Source organism: Paramormyrops kingsleyae, chromosome 21 (genome assembly GCF_048594095.1).
Source record: "Paramormyrops kingsleyae isolate MSU_618 chromosome 21, PKINGS_0.4, whole genome shotgun sequence".
Lineage (NCBI taxonomy): Eukaryota > Metazoa > Chordata > Actinopteri > Osteoglossiformes > Mormyridae > Paramormyrops > Paramormyrops kingsleyae.
This window is the reverse complement of record NC_132817.1, coordinates 17,182,233-17,200,529: the sequence shown is the minus strand read 5'-3', so window position 1 is coordinate 17,200,529 and position 18,297 is coordinate 17,182,233. Positions and strand designations below refer to the sequence as shown.

At 46.6% G+C, this 18,297-nt stretch overlaps 1 protein-coding gene across 11 annotated transcripts; it reads right to left on the bottom strand.

The window, feature by feature from the left end:
* Positions 1-215: 215 nt before the first annotated feature.
* Positions 216-16,908, bottom strand: LOC111854658 (protein ECT2-like). 11 transcript variants are annotated; one of them, XM_023832865.2, is made up of 26 exons: positions 16,852-16,872; positions 15,779-15,822; positions 15,350-15,513; positions 14,913-14,989; positions 13,348-13,443; positions 12,754-12,936; positions 11,946-12,035; positions 11,438-11,545; positions 11,112-11,185; positions 10,843-10,973; positions 10,421-10,536; positions 10,234-10,296; positions 9,713-9,935; positions 8,316-8,437; positions 7,970-8,089; positions 7,794-7,862; positions 7,595-7,705; positions 6,667-6,763; positions 6,500-6,581; positions 6,334-6,412; positions 5,723-5,842; positions 4,352-4,490; positions 3,450-3,604; positions 2,629-2,727; positions 2,326-2,448; positions 216-732 (listed from the first exon to the last, which is right to left on the bottom strand). In XM_023832865.2, the coding sequence occupies exons 3-26, from the start codon at positions 15,480-15,482 to the stop codon at positions 643-645; spliced, it is 2,700 nt and encodes an 899-aa protein (XP_023688633.1). In that variant the 5' UTR covers positions 15,483-15,513; positions 15,779-15,822; positions 16,852-16,872; the 3' UTR covers positions 216-642. The 11 variants fall into 11 exon arrangements, with proteins under 11 accessions (XP_023688633.1, XP_023688626.2, XP_023688634.1 ...); XM_023832858.2 differs by lacking the exon at positions 16,852-16,872 and adding an exon at positions 16,712-16,752 and having other exon boundaries at positions 15,775-15,822; XM_023832866.2 differs by lacking the exon at positions 16,852-16,872 and adding an exon at positions 16,712-16,733.
* Positions 16,909-18,297: the final 1,389 nt, after the last annotated feature.

Genomic DNA, 18,297 nt, shown 5'->3' with positions numbered 1-18,297 from the left:
ATTCATGGTAGTGAAATTCATGCTGATGCATCGATGCTCGATAACACCGCTTTTCCCAGATAGAGTGGAGGCCCCAGACAGACCAAAGGAAGCATGGACTGCAGCCTGGACACATGGTAATTATTCTGATCAAATGTGTGTATGTGGAGAAGCGTGGGGGGGGGGGGGGGGGGGTGTTTAATGAACCTGTCTGGCCAGAATAAGCATCAACAACATGCCATAAAGCTCTTTATTTGCTTGAAAGCATGCAACTGCTAAAATTAGTCCGTTATTAGACCATGATAAAAGGAATAAAGTACATAGTACACATAGAAGTCCCTGGCTGACAGTCACCATTACACAAAGACGCCACTGAGATTAACAGAAGTCTGAGTGTTTTAAAAACAGCAACAGGACACAAATTACGTTAATACAAAACAGCAGCACCGTTCCAACAACCAACCAATACGAAGATTATATACATAAAAAGGAAAAAAAAAAAAAGACATTACGGGTCTTGGACAAAGAGAGACACACACACACACACACACACACACACACACACACCCTTGAGGTGAATTAAACACCTGCATGAAGATGCAGTTTCGGAGAAGCGTCTCATGTTCTGCGAGGAGGTTTTTTAGCAGCTGAATTTCACGGCCGTCACAGCAGGTGGCTGGTGGATCTGCTGAACGCCATGCACTTCCTTTCAAAGGAGGACGGCAGGTCACCCAGAGAAGGGGAATGGAGGCCCTGCGGAGAGGGGACAGCAGCTTATAAAAGATATTCACACACAATCTCGTGTAAACAGCAACACACGGCAGTCAACAAATCCAGCATTACCTGCGGAATCCCTTTGTCTGGGGACTTTCAGAAAGTCAATTTGATATGTATGCTACACGTTGTATAGTACTGTATAGTCATTACTCTAAGCTTGACTGCCTACAAAATTAATCTGGCAGGAAAAAAAAAAAATGCTTAAAAGAACAGGATGGTGCTGATCTGTAGCAGGTTATGATTCTTTGTGGTTGACGTGTGAAATATACATGTGGCCAACACAACAACATCCTGCTTGGCAATTGTTAATAGCTAGATATTAGGTTGGCAAAATCATGGGCATCATAGGCAAGGGCGAATGTAGGATTTTTTTTTTAGGGGGAGGAGTCATCATTCATACAAAGGGGCCGACCTTATTAGGAAATATGTTTAGGATTGGTGAGTGATAGGGGGCAGGGCTCTCCAAGGGCCAATCAGCTTTCAGCTGCGACCAGTGGTCCCACCCCTGCATGTGCTCCAATCATAGAATGGTGACAGACAAACATTCAAAGCTGAGGTTACCGTTGACAGCGGATTTGCACCACTTATAAAAACTATTCCCCAAAGTAAAATCATAAGGAGCTTGGTGTGAGCGTGCCCCCCCGAAAGGCAGCATTTCAACCTTTGCACTTCTGTAGACCAATATCTGCTGTATTGTTATTCATTTTATATTAATTCAATGCAGCATGTGCGCGTTGGCTATGGCGTATTGCAGTACAAAGCCCAGCATACATGACCCCCCCCCCCCCCCCCTCATTTAGCAAGCATCAGTGACAACAGCCAGCAATAAGGATGCAGCACTGGGTGTAGGAAGGGGCATTCAATGCAAAGCTGCTTAAGTAATTCCAGGAAGCTCCATTAGGGGGTGCTCAAGAGAACAGGAAGGAAAAGAAAAAAAGGTGACTAATCACTGTGCCTTGGGTCTACCGTGTGCTCCAGAGGTGTAAGCACTTCGGGACTAGGACCTAAGCACCAAGACTGCTCAATGTCAGCGTTAAGGATCAGGGCAGCATAGAACAGGACTGCCGCTGAGGTGCAGTGTGGAGATTAACAGAGATACTTCATGTAAAGAAAATTTTTAAAAAGCCACTTAACCTCCCCACCACCTTTGCAACTTCACAAGCCAAATAAATAAAAGTGAAATAGCGGCACAAAGCCGCTAAGATCCAGGCGAGAGTAAGAGCCAGCGCCGGAAGAGGTGCGCTGGCAAAAAATGCCGTCAGTCTACGTTCGTGTTAAAAGGAAAATAATACTCAAATTTGATTGTATTCTGCTCAAGCACAATTACAAATAAGTCGGCACAGGAAAGACAGGGTCACATAAAATGCACTCGTGCATTAAACCATGCAGACGCATGTTTGAACTTCTGTCCCCAGGCTTTTCTTATTGACTCCAACACCACAATGAATACATTTCTATCCACAGACCCAAACACTGGGAAGGCAGCAGATTCTGTTCTTAAAAATCTACGGGAACTTTTCCCTCGAGAAATAAATGAAGCGCTAGTCGGATGCAGACACATCAACCCACAGTAAGCGTGGCGTGGCCGTCCAAGTGGGCGCCGTGCTCCGGGTCATGCAGGACGCTGGAGCACATCACGGCCCTCTGGATCACACGCTTGGGCGTCTTGGTGAAGGAGAAGGCCCGGGTCACCTGAAAGCACCCCAGTCCACACAGTCAGCTCCGGGTTAAGAGAGCACACCATTACCACAGCAGCAGAGTGATACGGTAACAGCCAATCACGGCTACTCTCCGGATTTCCTATTAGCTCTACACAGATTCATCGTTAGTTATGTCATTATGAAACGCTCATCTTCATCTAGGACTCGTCACCTTCTTCTTGATGGCTCTGGATGCCCGACTCAAGGTGCTGTCCATGTCCTTTGTGTTCACTTGGATCGATTCAGGATCGGTGTAGTGAATTAGATCTTCCTACAGAACATTAGAATGTAAAACCCATGTAAGTATTTATACAGTATATAAAGAGTTGCTATTGAAAGGACAGTAAAAATTAGATTCAATGGCCACGTCGCCACCCAGTGGACGAATCCATGCCGGCAGCACACCTGCAGGATGGTGATAAATCTCCGTGATGATAAATCACTAAATTTTGTATTGCAAAACATTTTGCCATTAGGAGCAACTTTCCTTTTCTTAAATCAGACCTACTGTGAAACATTTTAGGCGTTGATTACAAAGTGGCTGCAGCTCTGACCCGCATCTGAAAAGTGTGACAATTTTTTTTTTTTATATAATAAAATCAATAGTAGCATATAACGATACATTGAGAATATTCCCTGTGGACATTATGGATACACTCCATGTTCTGTAATATCCTTTGCGGACTGGCAAGCTGAGGTCATTTAGTTGGGAAAGTTTCATTTAAATTAAACAAAAGTGGGAGGGGGGACTTCCAGCCAAATTAGTCATACTCCATAGTCCCATAGCGAAAAAAAAACGCCAATTCGAGTTTAAACCCTTTGTCGTTTATATCATAACCAAATGAATTCCACCGTGTCATAGTCATGACTACCAGACAACCCTTGCACTGCTACAGCAGTTGGTGTTCAGTCTGTAATCACTGTTGGCTACCCCGGATCTGAGCATCTGTTAAACAAATAATTAAACTTAAATCCAGTAGGAGGCGCACTTACCGCATCAGCCTTACAGATGGTGTCGGCCACATGTCGGCAGAGCGTTCTCAGCCAGGCCGTCTTGTCCATGTCCTCAGCCGCGATCTGGAAGCTGAACAATTGGTAGTCCTGCTCCGTGGGCTGGTGCACCACCAGGGCAAAAGCATGCAGGCAGTCTGCTCCCAAGACAGACCGACATTCAGCCAATCACATACAAGGGTGGTGCTGGGGGGGGGGGTTTCATTCTCATTGCATTCATAAAAATGGAAGCTTTTCACAGAAGGCCCTCATTTATACTGGAATACAAAGCAGAAAGAACTAAGGCAGAGAGATTTTCCCAGATATGTGGTCATTTCGATTCTCCTACAACATGAACTACGGATTTTTTATTTTTTTTTCTGTGCAGACTGTTGACACTTCTCTCATCTGAGCGTGGCTACCATCTACCCAGCTTTCACAGACAGGCTGGTTACCGTTTCTCAAATGACATCAGGGGAAAAGAAAACGATTTAACGCGTTTTAAAAGGCGTCGCTTCATCAAGTTGCTATTCATCGTTATGGTAATCAAACTTAAAAGCCACGCCCGCGTCAGGGAATAAAACGCTCACGGCCTTTCTGCCCGAGATCTGATACCTTGAGACCTCGGCGGGATGGAAAACAAGAGCGACAATCTGGAGTGAGGCTCTTCAGCCCAGGTCCTGGGGGGGGGGGGGTTCGGTAATTTCAGCCTTTTGTTCCAGCTGGGGTCTCCACCTGACTCCACTACATCAGCGTCCTGATTGAATCAGCTCAGCTCCATTTGCTAAGCTCTAGAGGAGTGGGTTTCACGGCAAGCCGGGACCCAGCCTTGGACCACCCCACCCCAGCCCAGCCCACCCCCCCTCTCAGCGATCATCACTAATTCACGCTGAAAGGGTGCTCACCCTCAGTCTCCTGCAGGTCCAGAACCCTCCGGATTTGGGAGAGAGGCATGAGGGCGACATGCTTCAGCGTGGCTGGGGGCCGCATGGGACCCAGCGGACCCTTAAACGTCGCCATCGCCTTGTTGCGCTTCCTCGCGATCTGGAAACGATATTGGAGTTGATGTTAACTTTCAGCTCCCGCAGAACGTCAACCAGGGGCCGGTAGGGAGGCTGGCCAAGAGCGAAGACATTAAAAGTACGACAGAACTGACGGTAAACGCTCCGGTCCATTAGCAGGCCGCTAACTGCAGGCCGCTAACTGCAGGCCCCTAGTCCAGAATGAAAGTTTTAAAATAGGAGGGATATTATAAAAAAGGAGGTGCAGATAAAAATATTTTAAAAAAAAAAGATCGATAAATAATTGAGAAAACCCGCTGGTTTCTATCCCCCTCCCCCCCTCATTATCAAGCTGGTCCGGCATCCTTGAATCAGTAGGCTTAAGATTCGGGGTTTGATTGCCAAATCCCGGCTAATGCGACCCACCGCTAATGAGCGAACCAGTAATAAGTGCCGTCAGCAGCTTTAATGCGCTTCGCATAAATAATTCATTTTCATAAACACTGCTGCGCTTGCTTGCCACAAATAAAAAGTGCACTTTAAGCATCTTAGGCAGAAAGGCACCCAAATCTAAAAGCAGGCAAGGGTGAGCTGGTACCGGAACAAGTGTGCGGACGCTAAAAACGAGACTGCAGCTTCCGCTTCAGAAGAGCGAGCTGGGATAGATTTAAAATGCGACGGTTAAAATGCGAGCATCTTCCCTTCACCATGGGAAACACAGGAATCACCTGGAAAAACAAGCCTTTGCGCCACACAGTATCAAAGCTAGCTGGTGAATAACGTGACCAAACCTTAAGCAGTCACCCCCGACCACCCCCCAAGTTAATTTAATTGAATTCTCGCACCATGGTCAGCAGCCAGGGCTATATTCAGGATAGGGGGGTTCCCAAAGTGTCGGCCGTAAGACAATAAATAGAATATGTTTAAGAAATTTGAAAACTTGGAAAAAAAAAATGTATTCCATTTCTACTGTAACAACACTCAGCTGATGTAATCTACCAAGGGTTCCCCCCCCCCCCAGTTGGGTCACGAGTCTCTAGTACTCTAATTTTGGAAGTCGAGGGCTGGAAACTTTGGGAACCCATGAGCTAAGTTTATAATTATTAAAAATGATTATATGAAAATTATAAACAGAACACCTAGAGTACAAAACGTAGAACTGCCTCCGATTTAGTAAAAGCATCCTGCAAAGTATCGATTATAAGAAACCCCCCATAATCCCAAAAAAAGCTTAATTGAATCCACAGGTCGCAGGTGCTGCCGCCCCCACGTCACCTCGAGACAGTCGTTGAAGAGGAAGAGCGTGACGTGATCCCCGCGATCGCAGGGGTGTTCACCCAGTGCGATGGTCTCCATCCTGTGGACCAGAGTTCGATGAGAAGACAGGAGGTTGGCCTGGGCAGGGAGAGACAGATTAACAGAGGATTTAGAAAGTCACCATTAGTGACAACGAACAGAAATGCACAAGGAGTCCTTAATTACTGCAGGGCTATAATGCGCAGGTGGCAGCGTTCAGGGCTGCACCGTCACCATTGGGGGCCACCCATCCTCCCGACTGGCACGCCGCAACAAGACGCTCCCGCCGAATCACCGCGGACATGCCCACATTCAGTCACTCGTGCCATGGCGGTGAGCGGCGCGAGAGCGCCATAAATCTCAGAGCAGATAAGCCAGAGTGTCGCTCAAATGCAGGACGCGCAGGGCTGTGTACGTGGGGTCCGCCGCGGGACCCTCCCGAAAGGGAGATTTAAGTACTTCGCCGCAGCGAGTGAAGCAGTATTTCAGCACGTTTGCGTTTTGGCTCAGAAATGTACGGAAAAATGGAAGGAAGAAAAAAAAATAATAATAAAACACACAGCAATTCAGCAGGGTAGTAAGAGCCTTACCGGACAGCCATCAACTTCGTAAACTACGTCGAAGATCTGTTTCTGTCCTTCCGTTTTCCTCTTGTCCTCGTTAATGTGCCTTAAAAAAAATAATCACACACATTATCAGACGCACACGTTGGTTAACTGAATAGCTTAATACAGATAAAAAGTAACCACTACTTACGCCAATACTTCCTTGAGCGATTCGATAGCTTTTCCCAGAGTGACTTTATCAGGGTTACTCTCTGAGGTGTGCTTCCTTATATCTGGGGGGGGGGGGGGGGGTCTTTTCACTGTTTATCGCTACATTGGTATCCCAGCGTCCCTGCAACCCGCGGCGCGGCGCCTTACCGTTGAGCAGCAGCGCCATGCTCGGCAGCCGCTGCACGGGCCGGATCAGCAGCTCCACCAGCGTCTGCCGCCCGCATTCCGCTTTCGCCTGGTTGATCTGTGACACGCAAAGCAGCAGCAGGAGTTTCCCACACAAGCAGGTGGCCGGAAATCAGTACGTTCTAGACGTTTAAACGGCGCACAGGCCAGCGAAGCTGCAAAACCTCAAGCAATTTCCCCATACAAGAGGGGGCTGCTGTCCCCAAGAGCACGACTCCCTTAGGGCCGGTTCCTCACTGGCTGAGAACCACGGGGGCGAAATGCTAGCTTAAAAAAAAACAAAAAAAAAAAAACTCACCCATTACTGCACATTACCGCCAGCCACCAATGCTTCCTACTACATTTAATAAGCCAGATTTTTAATGGTTCATTATCTGTCATGGTTTCCCATTTCTTTGGGGACTTTCCCCCCCCCCCCTTCCCTACACCATGTACCAAATCTGTGGGGGGGCATCCTATCTTGTAAAAAAAATAAAAATAAAAAATTCTGTATCTTTGAAAGACTTGAACAAGTTTTTGAACTAAATACTTATAACGCAGCCAATCTACACATATCCATTACAAAAATAATGTTACTTTCACATTATGCGACAAAACTCAGCAACTTCTAATTTGAATGTAACTGGCAGGAACTGACCCGCGTGGAGCTGGAAACAACCCGAAAGCTGATTATCTGCAAGCGAACAAAAGTGCGAGTTGTAGCATGTGAGCGAGCATATTGAGAATTGGGCAGCACTCTTTGCCAGTAAAAATTCTGGCGTTGGATTTGGACCCCATTGACGGCAAAGTTTCGCAGGCAGTGAGACTAACTGCTATCCCTTTCTGAACAGGCATTCTTTTGGTCAAAGGGCTGAACACTCGTAGGACCCCACCAAGGGAGTGGCCCTACCTTCAGGAATGCGTGGAACCTCGGTTTCGTCTTCTCGCATCTCACTATAGTGTCCTTGCTCATTTCCAAGAAGTTTATAAACTGGGGGTAGGCTCTTATCAGGTCTCTGGACTAAGACACAAACACACACACTTTAGAATCTGTGTGAAAGAAAAGAAAAAAATAAAGTTACGGAGAAATGGATAACGAGCATACTTACATATTTCAGAATCACATTCCCGACGCTTCTGTCTTCTGACCAGTTCATCACAAGATCCTCCAAATCAGCCTACAAGTTAAATTAGGGCAATTTATCATAAAAAAAATACACACACACACACACACACACACACACTGCACTGAAAAATGTAAGTAAAAATTAAATTAGATTTTTACTTTTATTCTTGTGTGAACTTCATATATGTCAGGAATGCTGCCAAAAATAGTCTTTATCTCCCCCTGGGCGAGAATTGGACCACCGACGAGTCCTCCTTTCTCGAGAGGATGTTTGAACAGCTTAAAAAAAACCCCACAAATTTCAAACAAGTGGTGGCCCTACAACTTTGGCTGATGGTTGTTAATTTATAAACACAAACATCTAGGAAACTACTAGAATCTAAATTAGTGGAGGGGAAATAGGAGCAAAGGGGTGAGGGGAGGAGCTTTGATAGCAGAAGAGTCATGTGACATCCAACCCAATCACGTGCGGGTACAACAGAAGGGAAGGCAGTCTAGGACAGACCTGTAGGACGGTCGTCAGGATGTCCACGTAGTTGCTCTCGGTCTGGTACAGCTCCCTTGAGACCTGCCACCGGGCAGACAACTTTGGGGGGGGCACAATGCACTTTGATGGCTTCTGGGTCTCTGTGAGGGCCCCACCCCAAGCACCAAGTGGAGGGAGAGGGGGGGGGGAAAAACAAAACATTTGTATTCATGTCTTTGTGGGGACTGTCCAATCATTTCTTTGGGCATAACCCTAATCCCAACAATGACAACCTTAACCCCAACCCAGCCCTAACCTAAACCATAAGTAAACAAACAAAATACAAGACTTTTGGCATTTATAATTTAATTGATTGCAGGGACAGATTTTCATAAAATTGAGCTTCTCCTTGTGGGGACAGGAAAAATGATCCCCATCATGATGTCAAAGTATTTGGTCGATACAATGCAATATAGACAAGAAAAGACCACACACACACACACACACACACACACACACACACACACAATAAGCAAATACCAGCCATTCACTCATTCACACAGAACTTAATCTGACAGCTCTAACACTTTACGTTACATAAACCGCGGGACACGAAGCAACACGCTGCGGGTCTCATGACGCTGGCAGGACGTCGCTCCTGCTGTTATTTGCAAGTCATTACCAAAGCAGGAAAAGTCCTGCATCTGCTCTTCCAGGTGTAAATGAGTTGCTAATTAAAAGGATCTCAAAAGCCAACCTGAGCACACAGCCCATGGGGGGGGGGGCTATAAATGACTGCACAGCTCGACTGAGTGACCTCACGTAAACACAGCAACAAGGGAGGAACCATCAGAACCACAGAACTGGGCTTAGAGAGTTAGGATGCATCCTCAGTCTTAACTGACCTCCAGAAGGCCTCGCTATTACAGCACGGTATCATAAAAGCTGCTGATTAACACGTTGTCTCTTTCGGCCATCAAGGCTAACCCTTCCGTAACCCGCTCTGCGGGAGGCTCTGTTAGCAAAAGCCCTCGATCACAGCCTCCTGAGATGCCTCCGGGCTAAACAGCCTGTGGCGGGGGGGGGGGGGGGGTCGACTGAGCCGCTCCTACCAGCCGACTTTTGGCGGGTATCATGGACCAGAAGCATGATCTCATCCACCCCTCTGCCTGCTGGGATTTTAAGGCACTTCCATCAAGTGGCGGGAGCAAGCCGGCCCACTGCGTCTACACACTCTGAGATCAGCAGGGAACAGCAAGCTGTGCCTCTCACTGAAGGCCTGCTCAGCGCAGCCACTCCTCTGGAGCGAGCTGAAATGCATGAGCCCTGGGATCGCCTTTCCGTCACGTTCGTCGTGCAAGAACGGCGAGAGGTGGTCTGAAGTGGCAAGACTCTGGAGAGGCTGGAGATGAGACAGTTGAGAGGGCAGCACCTACCCCCAGGAGATCTAGCCGACTCGGGGGTGTCGGACACGTCCTGCAGCAGGCCTTCGGGTCCCGAGTGGTCGGCGGATGGCCGCTTGCACGGTGGGAAGGACGGCATCGCCGTCTCCTTGGTCAGCTGGGCCAGGGTGTCCTTGAGCCGCCGTTTCTTGCGGGGGCAGGCAGGCGCGGAAAGCGAGAGCAGGGACACCGCCTTCTTCATGGCGGGACCATCAGGCTGCGAGGAATAGACCCGTCCGGCTAAACTGGCCAGTCTGTCTGGCTGACATCAGTCCGAGATGAACCTGGAGACCGTTTGTGTAATTCCGGAAAACACCTGAGGCACATGCACCACGCCCCCCTGACCTGGTTGGCATCAATCCCAGCATGCCACCTGCTCCCCACCTTTCAAAATTGCCTCACCGCCCCTGATGCTAATTATGCAGCTAACGGCATTATCTCAAGGGTTTGCACCTGCAAGGGTTTCAAGCAGAAAGACCTTAAAAATGCACGGCGTCTGCAGCCAGAAGTCACACCTTCTCGTAGAAGTACATGGACTCGCCAGCTCTGGCATCCATCTGGATGCTTCCCCAGAACCACTGGGCCGAGGTGGGGGGTGGGGGGTGGGGGGTGGGGGAAAAAAGTTAGCATGTTAGCATCTCAAGGCGAGTCTCCGGGAATGACAGTGACGATATCGCAGGGAAGTTGGGTGAAGGACTTTACCTCCTGCTTCACGACGTACAGCTTCTTCGACGGCTCGAACGGGAGCTCCTTAACGGTGTTCTCCTCCACAACCACGTGGGTGCAGCGCTCGTCACCTACCTCCAGGTGACCACCACCTTTGCAAGAAAAGCATAGCGAGAGGTCCATCAGATGTATCAAAATTGGGCAAAAAAATGGCAGCGAGGCCTGCAGAATCAAAATGGAGTGAAATGTTGACTTGAGCAATGCTAGTACTCAAAGGCTCAAAAGGTTTTAGTTTGCATTGCAGCACTCAGATCGTTACTGGGAGCATAAGTTACCACACCTGGAGACTCAGGTGAAAAATCAGTCTTTAATTGAAAGGTTACTCAGGACTGAAAAGGCTGAAGGTTTAGATTCTCCCATGGCTCTGATGTTTTCTGGAGGACATCACGAAGGCCTACCATGCTTTAGAGTCCTCTCCTCCATGTTGGTCTTCTCCTCCTCAGAGAAGCCCAGGAAACTGAGCACACAGTCTTGAAAAGGGGGGACTTTGAACTCGGAACGAAAGTCGTCGTCGTCGGCGTTGAATTCACTTTCGGGAGACCGGGAGTGCAGGTTTGGGGAAGAAGGTAAATGAGAAACCTAAAAGTTTAGCTTCTAAAAAATTGGAAAATTCAAGAAGCACTGAGGTAGGGCTATCGGTACCCTGGTGGTGGGACCTGGTACTTACACGTCGTTTCGCTGTGCCCAGGCTGCACGGATCCAGGCCGGGGTGAGAATCGGGGTGCCCATGCACACGGCCAGCTGCCAGAAAAAAAAAACGCAGACAAGCCAAGTCTTGTTTAAAAAACCACAGAAAGATAATGAAGGAACTTCCACGGCAGAAAATCGAGAATTAGACAGCGAGTCCAGAACGGCCCCGTAACACCTTTTCCGAAACCAAAGACACCTCAGAGAGGAAGCAGGGCTATGACCTATCAGGATGAGAGAAATCGGCAAGAGACAGAAATCCTGCTGCACACCGGCATCGTCACGACGACCACGACACCCGCTCACCCTGTACTTCTCCCCGTGGGTGGAGTGAGCGATCAGGTGGGTCACTTTGGAACTGAAATCCTTCCGAATGGTTCCTCCCATGTGATGGACTAAGCTCACCAGATCCACCTGGGCAGAGAGGATGTCCAATAAGGCTGCTTTCATGCACAATCGCCCCCCCAGAGACTGATTACAAAATTAAGCTTTATTGTGCTTGTCGGGACTTCAATAAAAATTGTCTGCACAATTTCATTGCAGTTTAAAGAGTCTAATTTGCAGAGAACTAAAAACAAAATCAGTAAAGAGGAAATGTACAATTTAACCAAGTTCATCATCTTAATCCTTCAATTGGTGTACCATAATAATCCTAAGCCGTGCATCTTTATTTAAAAAAAGAAAAAAAATATGAACTTGTCTACTCTTAAAGGTTCCCTTGAAGCACTTTACATGCACTCCTGGGGACTGGGGGCCACCGTGGAGGGTCTGAAACGTCGGACTGGTGCGATCGTGCCACCCGGACCGTACTCACGACTTCGTCCTTCTTGCGGAAGCCGGTGAAACAGAGCGAGAGGTTCAGCATGGTGGGCGAATAGAGCGGCCGTGAGCTGAAGGGCAGGGGCTGCAACAGAGGGGAGGCCGTGACAACGTGGCCCCCACCTTCAGCGCTGAGACCAACTGACCCTAACCCCCTATTCATCCATCAGCCACCTTAAAGACTTGCCTGCCATGCTAACTATCCTATTTACTTTTACTTACGCAAAAATATTCTGAGAGCAGAAGGAAAAAATGATTGGTTCCAGGAGATAACTAATCAGATTATAGCGGTGGGTCCAAGCAACTATAGGTGAAACCAACCAATCAGATGTCTTGGTCTGGCCTCCTCTAGTTGTTTGGACCCGCCTCCTCTACAATCTGATTGGTTATCTCTAAGAACAAATCATTGTTCCTTCTGCCCTCAACATTTTTTTGTAAGTATAACTCCCACAACATAGCTGGGTGACTGGTCAATCGAGTCACAGCTAAACCTTTCCAGCACAATGAAAGCAGGCAGCTCAACACCAGCATTCCTGCCCCATCATAATGTTCTGATCCAAATGGACATCTTTTTTTTAGCCAAGCTGAACAGGTGCACCATTTTAAAGAGAGACCCCTGATGTAACTGATATGCTCCACTGGAACAATTTGAAGAAACTTTGGAATCAATTAACGCTGCAGTGAAATTTGTTCAGTCTCCAGATGAGCAAAAGGCAAGAAGCAGGTAGCGATCGCCACGCCGCCCCTCATAACTGCTATGACTAGCCCCATCAATCCCCGAGTACAAGACGTAGGATTCTTACCTCCTCTCTAGCTGCACAGTGGAGGAGGACAGGGGGCCCCACTATCCGGTGGTCGTTCTTGTACAGATAGTCAAAGTCGAGGCACTTGAAGTCACGCAGCACGAACACGGTCTCAAACTCCGCACTCTCGCCGTCGCCAAACTCCTTGGCATTGTCCGTCTTGAGATAGGGCCCATTAATGGCCTGTGCAGACATTAACATTAAAGTAAGGTGGGGGTGGGGGACGGAGGCGGGGCAGGAAGCTGACTGTGCACTGCTCTGCACTGGAAAATGCAGCACCAGCCTTGCCCCGTGGGCCCAAGCATTCCAGTGGAGTGCAGCCACTTCCCAAGGTTGCTGAGTAGCAGGGAGGCTACAACTCACACCAGGCATCTCATGAATGTAGACAAGCGGCTTCCCACCCAGGCTCACATCTCCTGAGCGGCTCCTTCTGAGCGGCAGCGTCTCAAAACAGAGGTCGGGCATTATAGTGCCGTCACGGGAGATCAGAGTCTCAAACGGCATCGTGCCGCGTGAAAACCGGCCCCGATTAAGGCGTCTTACCGAGCAGGGGCTCCGGCGTTAGGGGAGGCTGGGGATTAGGGAGCGGCCTACCATATTAACGACGGATTTGATCAGCTTCTCGCCGGATCCACCCCCCGGTCCGTGGCTATTAATCTTCACCGCGGGGACCTCCATTATCTGGATGTCCTGCAGAAACCAAGGATTAACAACACTGCTTCAATTCACAAACAGCCCCCATCTAATTAAATAAAAAAAAAAAAAAAAAAAGTCAAATATGCAAAGTGAAGAGAATATATATTTTTTTTTTTATAAAAACATGAAGTTCAACACCATTGGTGGCCGAACTGCAAAATATTTTCCAGAAAGTCTTCATGCTCACCATTTGAATCACATCCATGCCTATTTTGCTTTTGTTATACACAAGTTAGATGTGTCCCAGCGTATTACAGACAGAAATCTGTAGTTTATGTACCACATGTAAGGAATGAGGGGGATGTATTAAATCTAATCAAAAGGATGCAATATAATATAAAGGATCAACAAAGTTCAATAAAGGGGGGGGGGGGGCATCCGCCAGCAAAACTGCACAGATACAATCAAAAATACTTCCCCACATAATAACCCCCTACAAAAATAAAAGCATAAGTAAATAAAAGAGGAGTGTCGCAACAGCACGAGTTGTACAATGGAGGCAGAGCAGAAGGTGTGTAATTAGTGCCGGTGCCCTCATTACGTGTGTAATCACGAGTACTGCCCTCAGGGTAATAAGGCAACCCCTGCTTTAATATGCTGTCATAATGGACATATTTGATTGGTCAAATATCAGGGCCGGGCAGCTCTGCTTAAACCTATCAGAGCGCAGAGTGTTTGGCCCTCAGCACTGCAGTCAAACAGCGGGAAACATCCACCCTACAGTCAAACTCCACTCTCCCTGGCACAGTCAGCTCAATTCCACTTATTATAAAATGGTGCCCTTTCCAAAATGCCGGCCCCTAATCGCTCTCGTTTGCCTCTAAACCAGGCTTCTGCAGCTCCAGTCCTGCAGGACCGAAATCCAACGCACTGTGCAGATTTCCCAGCTGAAACACAGCCGCCAAACCTGGTAATTGGCCGATTTAAGGCGTCTCAGCAGGGAAATCAGCAAACTGTGCTGGACTTTGGTCCTCCAGGACCGGCACCGAGGAACCCTGCTCTAAAGAATCACATCAGCAAAAAAAAAATAAGAAGGATTAATAAAATTAAATTTCAAGAGGTAAATGTGAAAAGCAAACAGATTTTTTAAAGAATAGGAAGCAATGCATCCCTATGCTTCACCTACAGAAAACTGCCCATAAACGCATTATAAATACCACACACTTGTTTGCACTCTTCACTGCCCCCCCCCCCCCCGAATGAAATGCTCAAAAGGTACACACATTGCAATTTCTCAAATAGCTTTACTAAGGACCTCTTGAAGTGATTACGTACTGCTTGATGGCAGTGCTCGATGCTATGTGCTCATTTACAAACATCTGAATTAAGGGTGTGTTGACAGTGTACCAGGAAGAGAGGCCTCTGCCCTCTTATATAAATGCATACAGTCAAGGGGCAGACAATGCATGCTACGATAACGCAAACAAACAGTGCGCACAATCAGCGATTCGCCTGGTTCGTACCTTCACTGCTCTCAGCAGTTTCTCATCACCTCCTGCTTCTCCAACGAGGACAATTCTGGCAACTTGTGGCAGAACATCTACAAAACAGAGATTAGAACACTGAAGACTGGATAAATAGAGTGAATGTCACAAAAGGGCTGCCAACTCTCACGCATCTGGCCTGACACACACTCTCAGGCTCTCACGCTCATGCAAGAAATCTTACGGCAAATCTATATTAGGTAAAGTACAAGGTAATAAAACTCGTACATACATGTAAATTCATATGCATGTGTGCGCAGACTTGTCTCGAATTGAAAATCTCACGCAAGCCAGCTCACCAAAGTAGGCAACCCTGGTTACAAATATCTAGATGCTTGGGTAAAAACACCACTGGTTTCTTCTTTAAGATCCAGCTTAAGAAGGCCTGGGTTCTTCCCAGTAAATATTTCACTTACATTCAGCATCTTCCGGTGACAAGACCAGAAACAAATTCTCTCTGGACGTTTCCGCCATCCTTGAGTCATAAACCGAGGAATCGGCCAGCAGATGCTGGGGAATGCCCAGAGTCGCAGGACCAACAGCAGCCATAGCGGAGTCCCGGCACTGGGGTGTCAACCTTCTTCAGTAACACAAAACAGCCTCGGTCATCAAAGATCAATCAACCATTTCAAAGAGCCCCTCTTTTTTTTGGGAAGAAAAAGAAATCTATGTGACTGAATTATCGCGCTACTACGTGGTACCAAATAAACACTTTTGTTCAGACACGCGCTGCCCTGCATTTCTGAGCAATTCGTTTCAAATAAACGAAAACAAATGCTTGCACAAATGCGTTTTGATTTTACATTGCTGATTATTTAAACAAATTTTAAGACACACACACCTACCAGCAAACTGCAGCAAGACGACGATCAGATCTAAATCAGCGAAACTGAAAGAGTCATAAAACAAACATTACGCAGTATTATGTTTTATTGCTGGACTTGACACGCATAAATATTTACGTACGTATGAATAAATATTTAGGTATAGAAAAAAATATTACTAGATTGACGAGGAAAACCGCATTTACTACATAAAAAGTTTAGAAAACTGTATCCCAAATTATCAGCTGCGTGTGTTTTAACTTAAACTAAGTGCCCTCTTCCTAACACAGGCTGCACACCTGAGTCAGCAGTAAAAATGTGAGTTTGTAGCACTCATTTATGCTTTTTTTTTAATTAAAAAGCCAACATAGGCGGGTCAATAAAGAGGAGAAGGTTTTGGTACTACAGTAGTAAAGGATATGAAACATGTGCACCTAAAGGAGCTACACAAGCAGAGCTGCAGACACCTGGGTGCGAGAACAGTCTTTCTCTGCGCTATTATTTGCTTTTAAAAAGTTCTCACTTAAATTGTTTTAAATGTTTTGAACGTATCCGACCAAATAACTAACCAAAACACTGGACCGACAAAAGCGGTCATGTTCCATCCAAAAAAAAAGCAACCACTCTGTTATACAAAGTTACTAATTCTGAATAAAAAGGCGTTTCGTACAACCTGGCAGCTTTTTTAAATCCACGCCGAGGACCCCGAGCGGCCGACGGTACCCGGTTAAGTCGCAGGGTGTGTAATCAGACGCTCAGTCGCCCGTCATTTTCGGCTGCTCTGCACCTACATTCAAAAGCAGCGCAGCCATCGGGCTCGCGGCGCGATTGGAGAAGCGGCGGCGCGCTCTACGCAAGTAGCGCGGCTTTTATGGTCATGCGACTGATGCCTCGCGCAGCGCTACGCATCCTTCGTAGTGATAGCGACGCTCTTTGCGCAGTCGTCATATTTACCTGAATGCATTATAAAGCTTACTCATTCGAAAAAAGCTTTAGTTTTGTAAAGTGCGCTGTTTTTGTCTGCTCCGACTCTTCATGGGATTGAATGTCCGCCCCACTTTAACCCATGTGTGATATTAAGAGCTGTGACTTACGTAATGTTATCATCGGGGCTGCCAACTCCCACGCATCTGGCGTGACTCTCACGCTTTCGGACTTTCACGCTCACGTAAGAAACCTTACGGCAAATCGATATTATTCCATCATAGACCTAAAATTAGCTGCATCAAAAGCGTTGGGGTAGTTTGCAAACCCTCCAGACTATTTACAAAGTAATAAAACTGTTACATGGTGTGTGCAGATTTGTCTCGAATTGAAAATCTCACGCCGACCAGCTGACCAAAGTTGTCACCCTGAATTATATTTGATCACTCTTTCAACCACTTGTTTGCACTATTAGTGGCTTAAGTTAAAGCAGTCACACGTGGGGATGGTTGTAAACATAACGCGACGGTGCGAGCGCCGTAAAAGGGCTTTTCTGTTGAACCTTTGAGTGTGTCCACAAGTCTATAATTATTCCAGGAGATTATCCAGTAGTATCGGTGGGCAAAATTGCTTGTCAGTCTAGATAAATGTGTCGGCATAGCAAAATTCTGTTGCCGATAGATGGAAAGTAGGTGGTTTAAAATTAGTAGATAATAGAATTAAAATTTAATTAGGATACATAGGCCTGTGTGATGCACGTGGATCCCCAGAAGCACTCTTACACTTGGCCAAGGCTGAAACGTCTTTTTAAATTGTTTTAAATTAAATCTTTATATACATTAAATTGCAATTGCAATTCTAAAAACTGTTACTGTAAAATCTATACACACATCAAAAGGATTGTGTGGTCCTCAGAACAAATTACTTGACCCCTCCTGCATCCAAGGCACGCCACTTTTTAAAACTCATTTACACAGTGGGATGTTATATTGATTGGAATAAAGGGTACAAGGCAAGACCCATTCTGGGATTTCAACTACCAGCCTTAAGAATGAAAGTCCACACTCTTTGCCCCAGTGCTACCAGTTACCCCAAAATGAGGATCGATGGGAAAAGTGGCCTTGTTAAGGGAAATTATAAATTACAGCATGAAAGTGATCAGTTTTATATTCAGGGTGCTTGAAAAAGATGGGATTCCTTTCAATATGCTTCAGTAAATGCAGCTGATACCCACACTGCAATCAGTAGTTTTGCACAAAACAACTGCTATAAACTACAGTGGAGACAGGTTTAAAACATAATTACTACCATTCATTTTCACTGCCCTATTGGGAAACAGTGCACCGATTCACTTAGAGGAAGAATTCCAGAACTAAATATTTTTACAATGTGAAACAGTGTTTGTTTTACTGTTGTAATGTTTTATTCAAACTGGAAAGAGAAAACCGTTTGTTCTCGAGTGGTTCAGGTTTATGCAATTTCACCCTTTTTCTACGTAAAGTAAATGTCTAAAAAGTGTCATTGTCATGATCTTAAATACTGCAGAGAATAAAAAGAAAAACATCCTTTACTGTTAAAAATGCAGGACAGTAATAGAGCTGTTTATGTGTAACCAC